Source organism: Bidens hawaiensis, unplaced genomic scaffold, assembly GCF_021521415.1.
Source record: "Bidens hawaiensis isolate Kalapana, Puna unplaced genomic scaffold, B.hawaiensis_p1.1 tig00012728_1, whole genome shotgun sequence".
In the NCBI taxonomy this organism is placed as follows: domain Eukaryota; kingdom Viridiplantae; phylum Streptophyta; class Magnoliopsida; order Asterales; family Asteraceae; genus Bidens; species Bidens hawaiensis.
The window spans coordinates 231,229-252,418 of NW_027492053.1; the positions used below are offsets into that span (position 1 = coordinate 231,229).

A 21,190-nucleotide genomic window follows, 5' to 3' on the forward strand; every position below is an offset into this window, starting at 1 on the left:
TCGTCTACACACATTTTATACACGGTCTAAAATTTATGTAGAAGTTACACATACATTCCACATCTTATTTGACATTTTGTATGAAACTATGTCATTTTAAAGGCTAATAATGTATAAAACACCCGCTTACCAACATGGCAACCCTCATCTTCTCCGAGCCTCCAACTACCTTTCACTCGCCTTACCGTTGTCTTCTTTGGCCACCCCACAACACTGAACTCGTGTATGCGAAGATGGATAGGATTGAATGTAGAATGACAAAATATTGACCAAATGAAAATCTTCACACAAACTTTCAGTTTACTTGAGTCAAATACAATACTTGCAAAAACCGCAGATATCAAAACTAACATAAATTTATTTATGAATTATAACATACAAAATGAGATCAGTTTACCATCAAATCAACACAATGACTTCAAACAATGATACAAGATTTGGTTATAAAGGTGTAGTGCTGTACAACCAGATAAAGACACAAACTGAACTCATTAATGCATACAGTTTCTCACCATCATCACATATAGGTTTGGTTGTATTGAGAAGACTGATTATCGTTCAAAATTAAGGGAACTTTGAGATGTATCATGCACCCTACCATTGCCCAGAGCATGTCGGCACGTGACCTGATCTGATAGTGTCGAGCAGTGAACCAAGTATCCAACGATCTAGCACACAATGACAAGATCGTTAGGTAATTGTTTAAGAGACGGTAATATAAATGAACGTGAGAAACCATTAGCAATTTCTTCTAGAAGACAAAGTTGTTGTTTGAATAATCATAACAATAGAACTTCAGCTAATGTGTACCTAAATACCAGCTAGACCAATAATCTTCACGACTGCATACTGATACTCCAAGCGGCCATTAAGGAGGAAAGTAACTACCTTTTGGCATCTGCAGTATCATGACGATGTATTGCTATGCTAACCACAGAAGAGATCACATTAATGGGATTGAATAACTGTTGAAGTCAAGTAGTCAACAAGAAAGAATATTTGTGTGGCGACAAGACAACAAAACAAAAAGGAGGATATGCAGATGAACATGTGTACCAGAAAAATTGATGTGAAAGCTTGATTTATTCATCAATACAGTTTGGAACAGAAGGCAATCCTTACATTTTACTCAATTTCTAAGTTTTGCCTTTAGATGTAAGTATATAGTTATCGCTACATCAGCAAAAAGCCCAACCGTATCAACTAGAATACAACTTTAAAAAGCTATAGTCTGAAAAATAAATACATCTATAGCATGAAACTAGTTTTCATGCTTCGCAAATTGAATAGCTTCTGTATTATCAAGCGTAGAAATAGAAGACTTGGCTAACATAGTTTATCATCAGAGCTTGAAATAATAACACGACGATATCCAGACTTGGGCTTATTCATATTTTGCAAACATGTAAAGTTAAGCACACACTGAGACGAACAACAGAAACTAAAACCATTTGCTCTTTTCCAATTTATACTACAATCAGAAAGACAGCATTACCTCCTGCAAGTATCATGACCAGATTGCTACTACCAGTACATGGATCATGACAGTTCATTCATGTACATCATTACATGTAAGTATGTAACCCCTAAAACCACCCTGATTGCTACTACCATGAACGCTCAACAATTACGCTTTACAGAACAACAAATAGAATAAAAAATAATAAAAACACAATCTGCAATTCATTACATGGAGTATAAACTTTACCCTAAAACACGCACTCTAATCAATCATCTTTTGTAATGAACCGAAATCCTACTAGAGTCTATATAAGATGTTATAATGACAGCTTAATATCCCCTCCATCCAACATAAAAAGAAAGCACAAAACTTTGTAAGCTGTAAAGATAAATTATTTACCAACCATAAAGATGATACTCTGTAAACATCAATGTTCAACATCCACAAGAAAGCATATAAATCTCACAGCATGCACATAGGGGTGATGAACCTTGGAGCAACAGTAAGATTGCAGCCATGTGACCTGAAGGTCACGGTTCGAATCATGGAACCAGCCTTTTGCAGAAATGCAAGGTAAGGATGCATACATCAGGTCTAAGTTGGCCGACACCCTCTCGGGCCCGCACATGCAGGAGCCTTGTGCACAGCATTTACCCTTACAGCATACACGTAACAACTTACGCAGGCAATTTTCTCTGCTAAGAATATCTTAAAACTCTCATTGCATATATGTGTATCTATATATATTAGTATACTTAGAATGCTTAGTTACATATAACAAAGGTAAATGAGATATCAATAGGAAACAGATATTGAAAAGCCCACAAATGTTTTTCATGACTGCATATTCCAGGCAACCGTTGCCTGTTAGAATCTCAGCAATGTCATGGTGATATATACTGCTATGCTAACAGGGGTGATCAAATTAGTGGAAATAAGACAGAAGGAAAAATATGAAGATGAACATTTGTGCCTGAATATTTGATTTGAAAGCTTGTTTTATAGGGGTTTTAGCAGCCTACAAGTAGTAAAGACGCAAGCATAGTGACAGCAATAAAGAATTCTTTTTGTAAGCCAAGAATGCCACCAATTTACACAATCAAGACTTAAGAATATTATAGATGACTGCTTGTTATAGTTTGTAACAGAAGGTATTACCCTTACATTTTAGTCAATTTGTAAGCTTTACTTTTATATGTATATATACAGTCATCACCACATCAGCAAAAGCCCAATCGAACAACTTCAATACAGTTTCACAAACTATCTCGTAACTCTGTATAACATGAAACCACTTTCATGCTTCACAAAATGAAACACTCATAGTCTGAAAAATAACATACTTTGAATGCTCAACTATACGGTTTAACAAAATCAAAACGACTGGTTTAAAGTACCTGAATTTGAAGACCAACAAACCTTAACGTACCTGAATTTGAAGACCAACCGGATGAAAATTCCGAACCTGAGCTGCGAAGAACTGGTCATTAATCGGTCCCACCGAAAAGAGTTGAAGATTATGTAATGTTGAGTGAAGGAGAATGTCTTCTCCTTGATGAAGAACCGTCTACCTTTGAAGAGGCAAAGAATTCAAAGAAATGGCGAGAAGCAATGAGATCCGAATTAGTCTCAATCGAACAAAACAATACGTGGGACTTATGTAACCTACCAACGGGTCACAAGGCGATTGGTTTAAAGTAGGTGTTTAAAACCAAACGTGAGGCAGATGGGTCAATAACAAAGTACAAAGAAAGATTAGTCGCGAATGGGTACGTGCAAGAGCACGGGGTAGACTTTGATGAGGTTTTTGCCCCGGCGGCGAGAATGGAAACCGTACGTTTGATTTTAGCAATCGCGGCAAATTATGGATCGTTCGTTTACCATTTGGACGTTAAATCGGCATTCTTAAATGGCGAGTTGAAGGAAGAAGTGTATGTGAAACAACCTGGTGAATTTGAAGTTCCCGAAAAACACGGTATGGTTTATAAGTTACGAAAGGCTTTATACGGTCTTCGCCAAGCCCCACGAGCTTGGAACGAAAAACTCGACAAGAAGTTGAAAGGTTTGGATTTTATTCGATGTCCAAGAGAACCGGTGGTGTACAAGCAGAATACGAGAACCGACATTCTTATTGTTGGTGTATATGTCGATGATCTTATCGTGACTGGTTCGAGTCAAGCCGAGATTGAGAAATTCAAAAGTCAAATGAAGAATGAGTTCGAGATGCAAGATCTCGGAATGCTATCTTATTATTTGGGCATTGAAGTAACCTAAAAGAAGCATGAGATAAAGTTGAAACAAGAAGCTTATGCTAATAAAATATTAATGAGTGCAGGTTTAAGCGAGTGCAACCCGACTCGATTTCCTATGGAACATCGGTTGCAAGTGACGAAAGATGAAGAAGGAGAACCCGTTGATGGAACCAAATATCGAAGAATAATCGGTAGCTTAAGGTATTTGACACACACGAGGCTCGATTTGAGTAACTCAGTTGGAGTTGCTAGTAGGTTTATGCAAGAACCGAAACAATCCCATATGCAGATTCTAAAGTATATATTAAGATACGTACAAGGCACGAGTGGATATGGTTTGACGTATGGATGCGGTAGTAGAGAGTTGGTTGGTTTTTGTGATAGTAGTTATGGTATGGATCAAACGGATGGACGAGGTACCACCGGAATGGCGTTTTATTATGGTGGTGCATTGATCTCATGGCTCTCACAAAAACAACAAACCGTAGCCTTGTCATCGTGTGAATCTGAGTACATGGCAGCAGCAACCGCGGCTTGACAAGCTATATGGTTAAGGGGATTGTTAAGCGAGTTGACCGGGCATAAAGAAAAGGTGGTGACTTTACATGTGGATAATAGATCTGCTATCGATCTGATGAAGAATCCCGTGTTTCATGGAAGAAGCAAGCATATTAATATTAGATTTCACTTCATTCGTGAATGTATTGAACGTGGTGAAGTCCAAGTTGAGCACATTAGTGGAGAGAAACAAAAGGCGGATATTCTTACAAATGCACTACCGAAGTTGAAGTTTGAAGAGATGAGGAAATTGCTCGGGATTGAAGATCTAAAAGAAACGAATCAAGATTAAGGGGGTGAATGATAATTATAATCCCGATTCGTTAAAGATAAACCGAGGGGTGGCTAGGTTGATCTCATGGGGAGGATAAGGAGGAGATCAAAATTCAAATATTTTATTATTTAAGTTTTATTTATTCAAATGTTTATGTTTATCTTTTTAGTTTCCTAGTTCTAGTCAAAGTATGATTGTTAGGGTTATAAATACTTAAGTTGTTTTTTATTATTAAGGAGAGAAAAGAGAGTTAAGTTTTGAAGTCAAAAAAACCTCCTGTGTCTTATTTCGATTTCAACATCACAATAATAATTCATCACATGAATTATTAGTCTTGTTTTATTCAACAACCCTTAACTAAATATTTGCCATACACTGCCCATCGTCAACTTAAACTCCGATTCCGTATCCATTATTCAAAAACACAATTTGGTGTTAAGATTCTGAAGAAACACTAATCGACCCCGGGCAGATTACGGATAATCTGGGGGTTAAGTAGATGTTTCCCACGAGGGGTTAGATCCGGCAAAGATGGTTCTTCTGATAACCTGCAAAACAGACACCGTGAGCTCGTCACTGAGAAGGGGGGGGGTACCTCCTTGTGACCACCCTCCGGCGTGAGAATCAGACTAGATTGCTCTTGAATATAAGTGTATATTAAGAGAATGACTAGAGCAGATATCAGGTAATATATCAAGATATGAGATATGAGATAAGATGATACCATTCCAAGGTGTTGGAGTATTTATAGCCGAAGGTAGGTTTCCAAGCAGGTACAGCCGGCTGAATAGTGTCCTGTTCTGCCAACTGTGGGCTACGCACATGCCATGCTGGTGGTTGGTGGATAGGCAGCGGCTGATAGTGACCAGGCCGGCTGTGTACTATTCCTGTTCCACCAACTGCAGGCCATGCCACGCACGTCATCCGACGGGTTGGTGAGTAGGCAGCGGCTAATAGTGACATACAGTACAAGAGCGTGCTGCTCGTCATACTGTTGTCAGTGAGCTGTCGTATCCTTGGTCAGATCTTTTGTCCATACCTCGTCAGGTACAGTACAAAAGATCCTCCAGTATCATACGGACTGGCTCATTTAGGCGGGAGTTCTCCTGGCTTTGTGCGGGAGTGTTCCCGGCTTGCTCACTCCTTCTTCAGGTGACATTACTGAATTATTTAAGTGCCTTGTGCGTGTAGCTTTGCTGCGCAGGTAGCCATCCCTGATGGCTTGTATCCGCAGCTGCGGGAACAGGCAGAGTACTTCACCATTGGGAGGCTTTTCATGCGGGAACAGCTTGCGTACTGCGCGTAAGGACGTCACGTCTCTGAGCATGGTGGGTCCTGCGGACCCAGTTGGTTTCTGCGCAGACGTCCCTCTTAAAGGTGAGTCTTGCGGGTCCAACTGGGCTCTGCTGGGACCTACCTCTTCAAGTCCCCCCAGTCCAATGTTCTTCTCATGAATTTAATAAGTGAGGTGAACTTTTGGACTTAAGCAAAGGGTTTTGAAAAGGGTTTAGTTTTAAGGTTTTCCATGGGGATTCTTCCCGCGGAAGTCCTAATGTCACGTGCAGAAATTCCCGACTTTTCTGCTTGATCTTTGGGTATGATGCGGGTAGGTCTGTAACCTCCTCGCAAGTCAGGAGCGTTGAGTACCTCTTGTGTAGATTCTCCATGAGGTTTTGGTAGTTTTGAAATAGTGATCAATTATGTTAAACAACCAATTCTATCTTGGAGCTTCAAACAATCTAGTTCTCGACGTTCCCGCTATGCGGGGATGTCATTCCCGTTTCCGCAAGCATGGCCCAGAAGATCCTTCTTGGTTTCAATTCCCTGCGGAGTGCTAGGTATGTGAAGGGTTTTGCCTTGACACTGTACCCGCACTCGTCTTATAGTTACTTTACTTCCAAGGTATTTCTGGCTTCAATTCCCTGCGGGTGCTTAGTATGTGAAGGGTTTTGCCTTGACACTGTACTCGCACCCGTCTTATGGTTACTTGGTTGCCGAGGTATTCTTAGCTTTAATTCCCTGCAGGTGCTAAGTATGTGAAGGGTTTTGCCTTAACACTGTACTCGCACATGTCTTATAGTTACTTGGTTGCCAAGGTAAGGGATATATTCCCGCTTACTTTTGAATCTTTTTGAAATTCGAAGAGTTGGTGAAAGGATAAGAACAGTCCAAACTGTTGAAACGTCGTCCGACGGTTTCTTCTGACAGTGTCAGGACGTGCAGGAAGTTATGGCGACGTGACAGTACATGGTCATTCCAGACGCTTTTTCAGGCGCGTGGGCGCGATTTTTTGGGCGCGTGGGTGCGGATTTTACGGCGCGCGTCCCGTCAACAGCTGTTGCCAGCTTGCTTTTTCCACGTGTCATAGTTTCATTGCACCAGCTATTTTCTCTCTCCTCCGCATTAAATTCATCGCATTCATTGCGATGAGTATATAAAGGGGGAGAGGGTCCTTTGTAATCCACACCTTCACTTCTATCTTCTCCTTCTAAGCGATTTCCGGCGAATATTCTTTCTGAAATCGTTGCCTTTCATCCTTCCATAATGTCTTCTTCCCATGATGTTCAGGCTACTGCCGAGGAGTCTGACGTGTACGCCGAGAATCCGTCGTCCACGTCGGACAAGGATGACAAGAATACTGCTGGCGAGTGCCAGTGTGCTTTTCCGGCCGACCTCTATCAGTACGTCGTCCGGAAGTTCATGCTCGAGCCGTTCGAGCCTGAGTTTCCGGAACCACACCAGACGGTGTACGATGCCCCCAAGAGCAAAATAGGGGTGTATGCTGCATTCTTCGTTTATGGGAATCTCAGGTTCCCATTGACGAAGTTTGTATACCGTGTCTTGGAGAGGTACGGTGTGCATCTGACAGAGGTACACCCGATGGCGATCGTCAAGATCCGCCACTTTGAGTGGGTGTGCCTCATTCTGGGCGTGGAGCCCCACGTTGATCGGTTGATGACCTTCTACTCCTGGAGGTGCATCCAAGGGTGGTACACCTTGGTCAATCGGATCAAGGGTTTGAAGATCTGCGCTACCGAGCGCAGTCTTCGGTCGTGGAAGCGGGAATTTTTTATATCTCCGCTCGCGTCATCCCCCTTGCGATGACATTTAAGAATGGGAGAGCACTACCCGCCCTTCACGCCCTCAACTACCAGGAGGCGGAATGGTTCGCCAAGATCTCCCGGATCCAGACTCCGGTGTACCGCTTTGCGGAGTCCGGTATGGTGATGCTCGGGATGAGCCGGGTGTGGAAGGAGGCGTCACAGATTCCCATCGTCCTCGAATACGGTTTGAACTCTGTCCCTTACGGTATGCTCTGTCTTCTTTGTTGATATAGGTTTTTCTTCTAACTGTTTCTTTTTTTTTTTATTTCAGAGGGGAATGACTTGGAGTCGCTCCTGCATCCGCGGGAGGCTGATGGTCCCGCTCGGATGGGTACTCGTGCTCTTGATGAGAACAAGTTGCCCATCCTGGAGCAAACGAGGGATCGGTTTGTGGAGGTCTACCCGCCAGGCCACCCGATTCTGAGCGCCACGCGGCCAGGTAAGGAGTTATTCAACCCTCGACCTCTCAATGATGAAACCTCTACTGGAATTCCTCTAATTCTGTCATCTTCTAATAAGGAATCCGCAGACGGTCCTTTCTTCACGCGGAAGAAGAAGGCTGCTGGCGGAAAGGGCAAGGCGAAGGTTGCCTCCACCGCCGATCAGGGGAATCGGTCAAACTCGGAGACCGAGAGCGAGGAAGCGGCGGGGAACCCAGGTGGTGTTGAGACCACTGCTCCGGAGGCTGAGACGACTGTCACCTCCGAGCCGCCCAGGACGACGACGGTGACCGGTATGAAGAGGCCGGCTCCATCGGGTTCGTCCCCGCCTGTTCGCACCTTTAGGCTCAAGAAAACCCGTAAGTATAATCTTCCTTTACTTTTACTGCATAGCTTTCCACCATTATACTTATATTTTCTTTGTGCAGGCGTGGATGCTACCGCATTCCAGGGTGGAGCGGGAGGTAGCAGTTCTGGACCCATGAAGGTAGGTTTGGTCAACCTACCTGAGGCGATGACCCAGGCGACTGCGCCTGCTTCAGTTGGTTCAGTTGCTCACCCGGTTGAGCCAACTGTTCCAACTGTGACGACGTCCCCGCCGGCTGTCAGTGCCATATTTACTATTCATTCACTGAGCCGGCGGTGAGTGTTTCTGTGGATTCTTCCGCAGCCGCGGCCGCGGTTGTGAGTTCACCTCCGCTGGTTTCTACCCCGGTGGCCTCCGCTATGCCTCCTCCGGCGCCGGCGACTACGGCCGGTCCTTCAGGTATGTCCGGGGTTGGGGCGTCAAGCCAATCTCTGCCTCCTTCCCATCTGCCTGACCTCTTGGATGGATATCCGTTAGGTTCGGGTGATGGGTTTGGCGGCTACAGGCCTGTCGTCGACCCTACAGGTGCGTAGGGTTATTTTGGCCTTTATTTTATATATATATATATTTTTTATCATCTTTTCCTAACTGCTTTTTGCTTTTGCAGTGTCGGATTCCAATGAAGTGTATGTTCCACGATGGAACATCCGCCGAGGAACAACCCTTCGGACGCCTGTAGAATGCGTCGAATGGGCGCGCCACGCCGCCCCCGCCGGTGCGCTTCTCCTTGCCCGGATGCAGCCGCGCGTCGAGTTACTTTGTCGTGAAAACGACAAGTTAAAGACGGCGCGTAGCCTGGAAGTGGCTCAGGCGAGGGCCATCCGGGAGGAGAACAAGAGGCTTGCCGCAGTGGCTGCGGAAAAGGAGAAGGCCTTCCAGGCCCTTGAAGTTGAAGTTCAGGCCCGTCTTGAGGCCCGTTCCAAGGCTGCCCAAGCTGTTAACGAACAGCTTCGGCTGGCTAAGGAAACTGCACGGAACGCAACTGAGAGGGCCACCAAGGCTGAAACTGTTGCTGAGCCTCTACGCATTGAGAATGAGGAGCTTAAAACCAAGCTAGAGAGGCTCCAGCAGGCTCATGATGCCTTGGCTATGGAAGACGCCAAGAAGCTCCAAGAGATCTTGGACCAGAGGGGCGTGCTTGACCACACTGAGCGGAAGCTAAAGGGCGTTGAAGAGGCTGTTGCTAAGGAAGTGTTGCTCGCCAACCTTAACAAAAGTGAAGCCGAACGCGCCCGTAACCAAGCTCAAGCTGCCCTCCAGGAGGCTCTGGTTGCCAAGGAATGGCTTCTTCGAGAAGCGTTGTCTCAGGTATGCGTAATTTCATAATATCTTTACGCATTTCTTTGTACATTGAAAAGGTTTTGATACTTGTATTTTTTCTTGTAGGTTGTGCATCGAGTCTTCACGGACACATAATACGACGATGCCATGAGCGCAGCCCTCAACGCTTCTCATGAGGATGGGGAAAAGGCTGGCTTCCTGCTTGGTCTAGGGTTCGTTGAGAAGGGCACCCCGCCTTCCAACTTCCCTTTATATGATGTGGATACTGAAGCTGTATATGACCAAGCAGTGAACCAGTATGCCGCCTTCCCGCATCCGGTGGTGGAGAAGGTGAACGAAGTTGCTGCTGCTGATGATGGGCTAACCATTCTTAAGACCTTCCTTGAACCGCCACAGCCAACTGATGGTGCGGGTACAAGTGGGTTTGGAGGGAGTGGTCCTGAAGCTTGAACCTTTAGATCCCTCCCACTGTTAGGATATGTTTACATTGTATAGATTTATATTCTTGTAGGCGGGTAGTTACCCGGCCATTCTTGTAATACTTGAATTATTATGGAATACAAATCTTTGTGCAGGTAGGACCGCTACTTTCAGTGGATGACTTGCTTTATAAACGTTATATGACGTGCTCATGCATACTATAGTTTAATTTGGCACTTGTTTTGCCGCATAAACAATGTATGATTCGCTTGTGCATACTGTAGTTTACCTTAGCAATTTCTTAAGTATTTTGAATAAGTTAACCTATCAACGTGGCAGATAATAGGTTAAAGTTTTGCTTCCTCTTTCGTGATTGTGCGGGTAAGACCGTCACTTACACTTAGTAGGATGGCTAAACTTTACCTATATCTGACCTGCGTGGAGGTTTTCCTCATTTTTTCCTTAGAAATTTTCCAAGTGTTTAGAATAAGTTAACCTTTGAACGTGGTAGATAATAGGTTGAAGTTTTGCTTCCTCCTTCGTGATTGTGCGGGTAAGACCGTCACTTGCACTTAGTAGGATGGCTAAACTTTACCTATATCTCACCTGCGTGGAGGTTTTCTTCATCTTTTCGATAGAAATTTTCTAAGTGTTTTATAAGTTAACCGTTCGACGCGCGGTTGTCAATAGGTTAGTTCGGTTTCCTCTATCATGATTTGTGCGGTTTGGACCGGCACTTTCATTTAGTGGGATCACCAAACTTTACCTATAACTGACCTGCGTGAAGGTTGTCTTCATCTGTTTTTTGTGCTTACGCGGGTTTTGCCGCCGCTATGAATCTGTTCAAATGATCGTCTGGATCAGATATACCATCGTAAGTGCCGATGTTGGACATCTGTTTGGCACTTTTCGGGGCGATTGCTTCCGCAATGTCCCTTGCAAATTTGGACGTTCCCGCTTTTGCAGCAGTTGGTCTAAATGTTTTTGAGAAGTCACGTGGGTTTCCACCCGCGTTTTTTGGTTTGAAGGTTTCTCCAAAATGCCTTCTCGGTTGGGAGTCCGTTTCCTTACGCTTCCCTTTCGCCCTATGACGAGGGTTTGCGTCACTATCGGATTCCTCCGAATCATCGTCCAAGTACTCTCCGAATTCATCAGCCTGTTGGATTGAACGTAAGCGTTCATCCAACTCAGCTTGGAATTCTTTTTGACGTGCTTCCGCCCACGCTTTAACTTCATCGAGTGTTTGGCGGGGGAGCCTCGTTCGTTGTCTCTCTAACTGGGTATCGGTGAATCCCAGTGAGAGATTATTTACTGCACTTGCCCCAGCTCGGGTAACTGGGGTAGTGTTCGTAAAATTTACTGCACTTGCCCCGGTTTGGGTAACCGGGGTAGTGTTCGTAAAAACTGTGCAGTCGCCGGTATTCCCCCCAGTAGCTGGGGTTGTGGTTACCGGGGCTTCTTGGTCACTCGTTGGTTTTGGGACCGGAGTACCATTAACCATTTTTCCAGAAGTTTTGAGAAAACTGAAAAAGAATTAAGTTCTAGCTTTTATGCACGGATGGCGCCAATGAAGAAACACTAATCGACCCCGGGCAGATTACGGATAATCTGGGGGTTAAGTAGATGTTTCCCACGAGGGGTTAGATCCGGCAAAGATGGTTCTTTTGATAACCTGCAAAACAGACACCGTGAGCTCGTCACTGAGAAGGGGGGTACCTCCTTGTGACCACCCTCCGGCGTGAGAATCAGACTAGATTGCTCTTGAATATAAGTGTATATTAAGAGAATGACTAGAGCAGATATCAGGTAATATATCAAGATATGAGATATGAGATAAGATGATACCATTCCAAGGTGTTGGAGTATTTATAGCCGAAGGTAGGTTTCCAAGCAGGTACAGCCGGTTGAATAGTGTTCCTGTTCTGCCAACTATAGGCTACGCACATGCCATGCTGGTGGTTGGTGGATAGGCAGCGGCTGATAGTGACCAGGCCGGCTGTGTACTATTCCTGTTCCACCAACTGCAGGCCATGCCACGCACGTCCTCCGACAGGTTGGTGAGTAGGCAGCGGCTAATAGTGACATACAGTACAAGAGCGTGCTGCTCGTCATACTGTTGTCAGTGAGCTGTCGTATCCTTGGTCAGATCTTTTGTCCATACCTCGTCAGGTACAGTACAATAGATCCTCCAGTATCATACGGACTGGCTCATTTGGGCGGGAGTTCTCCCGGCTTTGTGCGGGAGTGTTCCCGGCTTGCTCACTCCTTCTTCAGGTGACATTACTGAATTATTTAAGTGCCTTGTGCGTGTAGCTTTGCTGCGCAGGTAGCCTAACCTGATGGCTTGTATCCGCAGCTGCGGGAACAGGCAGAGTACTTCACCATTGGGAGGCTTTTCCTGCGGGAACAGCTTGCGTACTGCGCGTAAGGACGTCACGTCTCTGAGCATGGTGGGTCCTGCGGACCCAGTTGGTTTCTGCGCAGACGTCCCTCTTAAAGGTGAGTCTTGCGGGTCCAACTGGGCTCTGCTGGGACCTACCTCTTCAGATTCAAATCCAACTTGTTTCTCCATCATCATGAACATAAATACACGAACAAAACATGTGTCCATGTTCGTTCATTTAATTAAACAAACACAAATATTTTGTTAATGTTCGTTCGTTTATTAAATAAACGAACACAAACGAACTTCCCGTCAAGCGGTTCACGAACAGTTCACCGAACGTTCGGTTCGTTTATAGGCCTAGCCGTGATCTCTGCATATCAGAAACCAAATCACTGATATAAGAAACTGGTTTAACAAACAATATTAAAATAAACGAAAATACTCACCAGTTGGACAAACAAAAGTGAAGTCTAGAGGGTAGAAGAAGAGAATGACATATTTCTTTCCAATATAATCAGAGAGCTTAACCTGTAATTATTATCATTTTGCAAATTATTGTGACCGAATTAATAATATGAAGGCAAGGTATGCATCAGTTAAGTTACATTGATGAATTCTTGATCAAAAAAAGCTTCTGCTTCAAAGTCGGGTGCTTGATTTCCAACTAGTGGTAGTCCCTACATAAAGAAACATAGTGAAATAAAAGATATGGAATGCTAATACGCTTGTTTTAGTTACGAAACTTTTTAATGTCAACCCACTTAACTCTTCACATTCAGGATGATTATACTATGCATGTTGAAAAGTAATAATAATAATAGTTCAACTGTATACAGAATGTCATATATTATGTATAATCATCTTGAAGATAAAACCTAACACAACAGTTGACATTCAAAGGTAAATAAGCATCATGTATAATCACCAGAGTGCACTAAGCGTTAATATTTGCACTAGGAAATGAACAGTTGGAGCTATTAAATGGTAAATACTACCAGAATACCCTAATTCCACAATCAAATTAACCAACAATCCAACATCATCATTATATTGCACAATGTAGATGCAATGATGCATAAGTCCAGATGACTAATCAGTAACTAAGAAGGCGTGTGTGGAGAATCAACACGCCTTAATTCCTTTTGCTTTTGACACATTTGGGTTTCTTGCCCCCAATGCTGCTACGTTTCTAAAAAGAGTTCAGCGGGCCGTGCACAGTAACTCATCGACGCCGAAGAACAATAATTTTGTTTTAGTAGGATCGGTTTTGACATTCAAAACGGGGGTGGCGGCGCAGCTTGTTGACCGCTTACCTGCATCTTTATTGTAATTGGATCCTTTTATTTTTAATATTAATGTTATAAGCCACAAAAATTATCACACTAAGAACAGATACATGCCAATCTTAAAAGACTAGGGGTATATTTGGCAAGGAGCTTTTATAAGCTTTTAGAAGCTACAAGCTTTAAGCTTTTATTAAAAAGCTCCTATTTAATAAAAAACTTTGTTTGGTTGAAGTAGCTTCAAGTTTTTAGATTGGTAGAAAAAACTCATTTTTCAAACGCTAGTATTGGTAGCCTTTGAGAAAAAGCTAGCTACAAGCTTTTACATTTAAATTTACAAGTTTAGCACTTGAACTTATATCAACTTTTGTTAATTTATATAATAGTTACACATTCAACCCTTATTCAAAACTAATTACCCCACGACTTTTTTAGAAGCCATAACTTTTTCACACGTTAATAATTTTTTAAACAAATTACATCATAAAAACGAGCATTTTATTCTCTTTAATTTGAGTATGATATTGTTATACTTCTTTAACTTTAAAAAATTAACATACTACGTGATTATCGGGTAGGATCGATAAAAAGTCGAGTTAGGTGGGCTCGAGTTATGTGTAAGACCAAATTAGGAGTCGAGTCAGACGAACTTGAGCCATGTGTAAGACCAAATTAGGGTCAGAACGAGTCGATACAAAAAGGGTTAAATCAGTTCGATTTGTGTCGGTACACTTTTGAGTTGAAAGGGGTCAGGTCAGAACATGTTTCAGATTAGAACAATGCATGTTCAAAAAGTGATTCATATCAAAATATGTTGGTTTAAAAAATTATCTATTTGAAATTACTGTATATTTAAGCTTTGTTTCTTGATTTTCGACATCATTTACAAGCTTACTGCTTTTGCATGAATTACACGTCTACATTCAGGTTATGTATGCACTGTCATCAGGTGAATCATGTACCGACACTGATTATGCGGTTGATGTTAGGTTGTGCGCCCGTTCCGCCGCACCACACGGGAACCCAGGTAGTTTAATTAAAAGCTTCCGCTACTCTGCCAAACACCTAAATATTTAAAAAGCTATAGCTATCAGCTTACAGCCTTCAGCTTACAGCCTTCAGCTTCCAGACTTCAGCCTTCAGCTTACAGCTATCAGCTACCAGCTAGTTTTGCCAAACATACCCTAAAACATCTAACTAGGGGTGTAACGAGCCAATCTGAGCCTGAGCTCGACTTGTTTTTAGCTTGAGCACGGCTTGTTTCGAGCTCTTTTTCTATAGTTTGAGCTTGGGCCATGAGTTGTTTTTTTCAAACTCGGCCTCGGCTCTACTATTACTATTATTATTTATTAATTACCTTACCCTGAGAAAAACTTTAAACGAGCCTAAGCTCGGCTAGAGGTCGTCGAGTTACTTAAATGAGCCAAAGCTCGGCTCGAGCTAATGAAATTATTACATAGAAGTCCAAAAGACGTAAAAGTTAAAAATGGAGCGCCTAAGCAAGCTTCCCATACATTAGTGGCCGAGGCAAAAGAACGAAAAAACCTCTGAAGAATGAAGTACTGACGGCCTTGACGAGGAATCCGGTAGGACGGGAAGTGGATCGGCGAACGGCAACGGCTGACCGGAGGGATTTGGATCGGAAGTTGACAGCAGAGGAGAAACTGTGGAAGATAGAAGAGCAGCAGATGAAGAAGAAGCCATTGTTGACTTTTACTTTTAGTTTTGATCCATCTTTGTTTGTGATGGACAAGAGTTTATAATTTTAATTAATTAATTAATTAATGGGTTTGATCCATCAGGTAGTTGCTGATGGTGAGTGACACTGTGACAGTGAGTGTCACAAAATGTCAAATTGTTGACATGATAGCATCATATGTTGTTGACTTTGGATGCAGGGTCAAAGATAACAGTAGAATTTCTTCATATGTTGTTGACTTTTGGTCAAAATTTTATTTTCCCCTAAAAAATATAACTATTGGATCCAGGAGTTGACCACTAATTTTGTTAATAGCCTATGTAATAAACGAGTTTTACCCTCTAAATTGTCTTTCTTGGAATTGTTAAGATATGAAATAATAGTAAGAGTGGCAATGTTAATTATGATTTCTTGTTGCAAAGACACCATATAGCTAATGAGAAAAGAGTCACTGTTTTATTCTGTAACATAGACCATGGTGTTTTGTTTTGTTGTGTTTTGTTGTTGAACCCTGAAATTTCTTCAACGGACAACCGACATGATTCGGATGTGAGTTGACCAAAGTTTCTTTTTCAGCGGTTTGAGACAACGGCTTGAAGGGCGGTCCATATTCACCAATACGTTGGCTATCATAAAAATAATAGTCAAAATGCAATTTTTAAGGTTAAACATGTAAATGTTATGTAAGATGCCAATGGTAACTTTGTACAAACACTTACCTTATTGTTGGTTTAAGTGTTTAACTAACAAAATTTAGGTGTCCTGAATCCTGATTATTAGCATCTTAAAGCAAACAACATACAATGCACTCATAGTCCCCTTGATTTTTTGAACCTTAGCCAAACAGGTTCTCTCTGACCCAAATTCGAACCGGATCTACTCGGTGATCCAGGAATATGATTCAAACCGGCTCTACTTGGTGATCCAGGAATATGGTTCAAACCGGTCCTACCCGGTGACCCAGGAATATGCAATTCCTCCTGGTGTACTGGTTGGTGGTGACTAACGTTTGGCATTGGTGGAGCAGTCGGTACCAACGGTGGATCAACTGCAGGAGGAGCGGGCGGCGGATGTCCTTCCCGGGAGTTTTGATGGTTTTGCAACACCTAAATCATGAAAAACAAAATTAGTGGGATGACCATCCAGCCAGGATCTACACTTATCATGTTCTTTGGTTTTTGGTTTACTTAAAAAACTAGGACAAAAATGGTACCTCGGATCTAGGCCTCGAGGATTTTGAAGCCAAGTAATGTAAGATTTCCAAAAACTTGGTTTGACCCAACTCAGAGGAATTGTGCCAATAATAAACCGCCACATCCCACGCTTTTGCTCGCATTTCCTTTAAACTCCTTTCTATATCAGTCTCGTGTCGTGCTACGAATGGCCTTAGCATGGCATTATATACATACCCCGTCCCCTAAAACGCGCACAAACTTTCCATTTTCATAAACCAAAAAATATACATTTAAAATGTGGTCATCTTTTACCTTAGTTTTAGGATACCATAAGTAGATGATGAGAGCTAGCTTTAATTCTTTATACAATGGTACCCTACAAAACATGTTTCACACGATAATTTATAACGAATTCTCATGTGAAAAATGCATACATACATTTGATACGTACCATGAAACGAATATATCGCCTAGTTTTTCAAAAACTGTAAGAACCGCGATTATGACCCTGTGTAATCATAATTCATAACCAAAGAACCAAGATTTAATTATTGGGATGATATATCAAAAGTTTGACTTTTCAAAAGTCAAAGTTTGACCAAGATTTTTCTTTGAATAAGATATCTACCTATCAATCTTTATCTTATCTGTAGAATACTAAGATTAAGACAGCAACAAGAAACTAAAACTCAATCATGGAACTTAAATGTCACATTCAATAATCAAAACAAAACAGGTTTGATCTAATCCTAAAAAAGATAGTTGACCAAACAGCCAAAAAGGTCAAACTTTAAGTTCTTTGAATCTGTTAAAGGTGAAAAGAAACTTTACCAATATTGACACCAAAATCTTAATTCTGGATTTCCTGCATCATGCTTCTCAATGGTTTTAAAACACTCAAAAGCTGGATATGCATATCCAAGAATAAGCCTGAACCCATAACCAAACACCATCAAATTCAACAAAAATCCCAATTTACCCAAATCAAATTCATAATTAGAAGATGCTTAATTTCTTACACAAGACTGTTTATGATAAGCTCACCCAGCATCTTCTTCCAATATCCAGCTAAATTAACTGCATACAAAAAGTAAAATACCAAAATTAATTTAATAAATATTGATCAAGATTATTAATATTTAAGCAAAATTAACCAAATTGAATCTGAATAGAGATTGAAATGAATCAACTTTAGATGAAGCATGGAAAACCCAATTTGTTTTAAACATAAAGAAGAGATCTTTAATGGGTGAATCTTGAATCTTGAAACTTAATAAGCGGGATGTAGACTGTAGAGTTACCTTTGAAGAAGATGGTTTCTGGGTATTGAATAAGATTGAAGAAATGAAATTGATGAGAAAAGTTGAAATGTGAGGTGGGTTATTGAAGAAGAAGAAAGATGGGTGTTGTTGAGTGTCTGCAACAATGGTGGTGGTGATGGTGGGTGAGTGTTGGAAGGGGTAAAACGTAGAAGAGAGAAAGTGAAGGGGGTATATAATTGGGAATGGTGAACTACAGAATTATTATTATTATTTAAGTAATAGTTTTGATTTTAAAAGTTTAAAGATAATAGTCATAAAACTATTAAAAGTATTTTTTTAACTTAGATTCTTTTGTTTGTGGATTTGTGTGTGTCTAATTAAAGTATTATTATTATTATTATTATTAGGGATTTTCTAGAGATGTGGTGGGGGTTTGCTTCTCTCGTGTATGTTGTGAGATATGTGTGTATGTTGTGATATATAATAACAAAGAGAAGGGAGGGAGAGTCGGTGTGCTCAATAACTCAAATGGGCTCTATACGCACCGTATAACACTTTACGAGTATACGGGGCATATAAGGTACGACTTGGCAACCTTGGAGGCCAGGACTGTCGTAACCAGTCCTATGTTTGATTGTACCATATACGCCGTGTATAGTTCTTTACGCGGCGTATAGAGTATAACAGTTAAGACAAAACTGTACATTATACGTCGCGTATGGAAGGGTGTCTGGGGTGTTTCTAGTAGTACCCGAAATGTATTAAAGGGTGTTTCGCAGGTAGAATGTTTTTGAAAGAATTTATTTATAATGTATGTACGAACTTTTTTTTAAAAGGAATTAAAATTCGAGTAAATTGAAATTCAAGTGAGAATTTGAGTAAATTAGCATCTGTATTTGGTTTGTAAAACTGTAAATGGAATTAAACCTTTCTTCGTCAATCTTTTGTCCCGACGGTAGAATGTGTAAGGGTGTTTCAATGATCTTCCAGCTTTTCTGAGATATGCTTAAATTTCTTCACATAAGGGAGCATGCTCATCTCGCCGGTATCGCTCAACCCAAAAAGAAGAGTGGTGTTCCATTCTCATGAGCATGTTTCTATTGTCAAATCATCTTATGCAAAGTTTTAATGCATGTATACCACATGGTCTTAATTGAAGGATATTTGGAAAACTTTTAATGTAAACAATTCTAATATCATCACCAATCGTCTACACACATTTTATACACGGTCTAAAATTTATGTAGAAGTTACACACACATTCCACATCTTATTTGACATTTTGTATGAAACTATGTCATTTTAAAGGCTAATAATGTATAAAACACCCGCTTACCAACATGGCAACCCTCATCTTCTCCGAGCCTCCAACTACCTTTCACTCGCCTTACCGTTGTCTTCTTTGGCCACCCCACAACACTGAACTCGTGTATGCGAAGATGGATAGGATTGAATGTAGAATGACAAAATATTGACCAAATGAAAATCTTCACACAAACTTTCAGTTTACTTGAGTCAAATACAATACTTGCAAAAACCGCAGATATCAAAACTAACATAAATTTATTTATGAATTATAACATACAAAATGAGATCAGTTTACCATCAAATCAACACAATGACTTCAAACAATGATACAAGATTTGGTTATAAAGGTGTAGTGCTGTACAACCAGATAAAGACACAAACTGAACTCATTAATGCATACAGTTTCTCACCATCATCACATATAGGTTTGGTTGTATTGAGAAGACTGATTATCGTTCAAAATTAAGGGAACTTTGAGATGTATCATGCACCCTACCATTGCCCAGAGCATGTCGGCACGTGACCTGATCTGATAGTGTCGAGCAGTGAACCAAGTATCCAACGATCTAGCACACAATGACAAGATCGTTAGGTAATTGTTTAAGAGACGGTAATATAAATGAACGTGAGAAACCATTAGCAATTTCTTCTAGAAGACAAAGTTGTTGTTTGAATAATCATAACAATAGAACTTCAGCTAATGTGTACCTAAATACCAGCTAGACCAATAATCTTCACGACTGCATACTGATACTCCAAGCGGCCATTAAGGAGGAAAGTAACTACCTTTTGGCATCTGCAGTATCATGACGATGTATTGCTATGCTAACCACAGAAGAGATCACATTAATGGGATTGAATAACTGTTGAAGTCAAGTAGTCAACAAGAAAGAATATTTGTGTGGCGACAAGACAACAAAACAAAAAGGAGGATATGCAGATGAACATGTGTACCAGAAAAATTGATGTGAAAGCTTGATTTATTCATCAATACAGTTTGGAACAGAAGGCAATCCTTACATTTTACTCAATTTCTAAGTTTTGCCTTTAGATGTAAGTATATAGTTATCGCTACATCAGCAAAAAGCCCAACCGTATCAACTAGAATACAACTTTAAAAAGCTATAGTCTGAAAAATAAATACATCTATAGCATGAAACTAGTTTTCATGCTTCGCAAATTGAATAGCTTCTGTATTATCAAGCGTAGAAATAGAAGACTTGGCTAACATAGTTTATCATCAGAGCTTGAAATAATAACACGACGATATCCAGACTTGGGCTTATTCATATTTTGCAAACATGTAAAGTTAAGCACACACTGAGACGAACAACAGAAACTAAAACCATTTGCTCTTTTCCAATTTATACTACAATCAGAAAGACAGCATTACCTCCTGCAAGTATCATGACCAGATTGCTACTACCAGTACATGGATCATGACAGTTCATTCATGTACATCATTACATGTAAGTATGTAACCCCTAAAACCACCCTGATTGCTACTACCATGAACGCTCAACAATTACGCTTTACAGAACAACAAATAGAATAAAAAATAATAAAAACACAATCTGCAATTCATTACATGGAGTATAAACTTTACCCTAAAACACGCACTCTAATCAATCATCTTTTGTAATGAACCGAAATCCTACTAGAGTCTATATAAGATGTTATAATGACAGCTTAATATCCCCTCCATCCAACATAAAAAGAAAGCACAAAACTTTGTAAGCTGTAAAGATAAATTATTTACCAACCATAAAGATGATACTCTGTAAACATCAATGTTCAACATCCACAAGAAAGCATATAAATCTCACAGCATGCACATAGGGGTGATGAACCTTGGAGCAACAGTAAGATTGCAGCCATGTGACCTGAAGGTCACGGTTCGAATCATGGAACCAGCCTTT

General features: G+C 41.1%; 1 protein-coding gene, 1 long non-coding RNA gene and 1 pseudogene across 2 annotated transcripts; 1 reads left to right on the plus strand and 2 right to left on the minus strand.

Moving 5' to 3' along the window:
• The first annotated feature begins 3,787 nt into the window (after window positions 1-3,787).
• Window positions 3,788-4,252, plus strand: LOC143541945 (secreted RxLR effector protein 161 pseudogene; annotated as a pseudogene).
• An 8,738-nt stretch (window positions 4,253-12,990) lies between these two features.
• Window positions 12,991-15,493, minus strand: LOC143541954 (uncharacterized). Its single transcript, XR_013136832.1, has 3 exons — window positions 15,395-15,493; window positions 13,150-13,221; window positions 12,991-13,072 (listed from the first exon to the last, which is right to left on the minus strand). It is a non-coding gene; the product is annotated as an uncharacterized LOC143541954 (long non-coding RNA).
• Window positions 15,494-16,179: 686 nt separating this feature from the next.
• Window positions 16,180-18,213, minus strand: LOC143541955 (putative HVA22-like protein g). The gene is made up of 7 exons (XM_077034628.1): window positions 18,003-18,213; window positions 17,721-17,778; window positions 17,533-17,631; window positions 17,153-17,209; window positions 17,014-17,077; window positions 16,740-16,943; window positions 16,180-16,632 (listed from the first exon to the last, which is right to left on the minus strand). The coding sequence occupies exons 2-7, from the start codon at window positions 17,750-17,752 to the stop codon at window positions 16,336-16,338; spliced, it is 753 nt and encodes a 250-aa protein (XP_076890743.1). The 5' UTR covers window positions 17,753-17,778; window positions 18,003-18,213; the 3' UTR covers window positions 16,180-16,335.
• Between the last annotated feature and the right edge of the window lie 2,977 nt (window positions 18,214-21,190).

Excerpts from the sequence above, each read along its gene's own strand:
- LOC143541955 (XM_077034628.1), bottom strand. The coding sequence starts at position 17,752 with ATGCTGGGTGAGCTTATCATAAACAGTCTTGT. Across the intron at positions 17,210-17,532 it reads AGATTTTGGTGTCAATATTG|GGTCATAATCGCGGTTCTTA; the intron begins GTAAAGTTTCTT and ends ATGATTACACAG. Across the intron at positions 16,633-16,739 it reads CCTCGAGGCCTAGATCCGAG|GTGTTGCAAAACCATCAAAA; the intron begins GTACCATTTTTG and ends TTCATGATTTAG.